The sequence below is a fragment of the Apium graveolens genome, chromosome 1 (assembly GCF_009905375.1).
Source record: "Apium graveolens cultivar Ventura chromosome 1, ASM990537v1, whole genome shotgun sequence".
Classification (NCBI taxonomy): Eukaryota; Viridiplantae; Streptophyta; class Magnoliopsida; order Apiales; family Apiaceae; genus Apium; species Apium graveolens.
The window spans coordinates 66,368,266-66,369,434 of NC_133647.1; the positions used below are offsets into that span (position 1 = coordinate 66,368,266).

The 1,169-nt window shown below is 40.2% G+C and overlaps 1 protein-coding gene across 1 annotated transcript; it reads right to left on the bottom strand.

Moving 5' to 3' along the window:
- Positions 1-205: 205 nt before the first annotated feature.
- Positions 206-947, bottom strand: LOC141664118 (ethylene-responsive transcription factor 1-like). The gene has a single exon (XM_074470020.1). It carries the CDS (start codon positions 865-867, stop codon positions 226-228), a length of 642 nt encoding a protein of 213 aa, XP_074326121.1. The 5' UTR covers positions 868-947; the 3' UTR covers positions 206-225.
- Between the last annotated feature and the right edge of the window lie 222 nt (positions 948-1,169).

The following is a 1,169-nucleotide window of genomic DNA, read 5'->3' on the forward strand; positions in this document are numbered from 1 at the left end:
AACTCTGCATCCGCCACTATACACCTTAATGCATAATTATCCAAATCAACTAGCTGTGATCTCTTAAATAAGGAACAGCATAATGCATGATTCATGATAGATGGTTGGAGGATGATATCTCTGGCTAGTTATATTTTTGACACTCTGGGTCGATTCAATATGCCCTCACAACTTGGCTTAAGCGAAAGCAAAAAATTGAGGGTGGGTTCCTTTTATTTATCTTTCTTAAAGAGACTCCATAAAGAATAAATCTTCATCCGTTAATGTAAATATATCTTGGAAATCCTCCATGGGACTATTAATGTAAGTGTTGGTATTTTTCATGTAACCATCCTCTGATGATGAGGTCGACGACTGTGAAGTTAATTTGTGGGTAGAGGCATTTGATTTTTCGCTCAAGTTGGGTCTAAGCAAGTTTGGAAAATTAACCTTAGCCCGGGAGCCACGAATCTTGAAAGCAGCTTTGTCATAGGCCAATGCTGCATCCTCGGGTGTGTCATACGTCCCCAGCCATATTCTAGCTCCCCTTTTGGCTGGATTTCTTATCTCCGCTGCAAACTTCCCCCACGGACGCCTCCTAACACCTCGGTATCGCTTCCACTCAGGCGGCTTATTCTTAGGTGAACGTGCCTGCACCAACTCTTGCTTTGTTTCCTCCGTCTTCAACATGTCGATCCATTCTGACGTATAATCGTCACTCACTACAGAGTCCGTGCTACTATCACTACTGCCAAAGCTAAGATTTCGTTCATATACCGGACGATCGCTTGGATTCCAAGGATCGAAATGAACAGCATCTTCCAAAAGGTGTTGACGAATAGATTCGAGCACTGCAAAATCCGAATCGGAGAGTATTTGCGAACACATTTTACTAGATTTCGGATGCTGTACTTTTAGTATATTTTTGCGGAGTACCTGTATGATTGGAAATTAGAAGCAGTTGAGGGGGGGACTTATATAGACAAAATGGACCGTCGGACTGTATTAAATAATATATGATCACAAAGAATTATTAGCTTCAAATCAATCACATGCTATACTGCTTTGACCAGAGCCCTATACTTTTAACTATTCGCACGTTTAATAGTTGTTTACATGAAAAAAGTACAGTTTCGTGAAAGTGAAACATTCCATCATCATTTGTATTTGTATTACAAAGAAAAGCAATT

Bases quoted from the DNA above. Each gene is read 5' to 3' on its own strand.
- LOC141664118 (XM_074470020.1), bottom strand. From the start codon at position 867: ATGTGTTCGCAAATACTCTCCGATTCGGATTTTGCAGTGCTCGAATCT.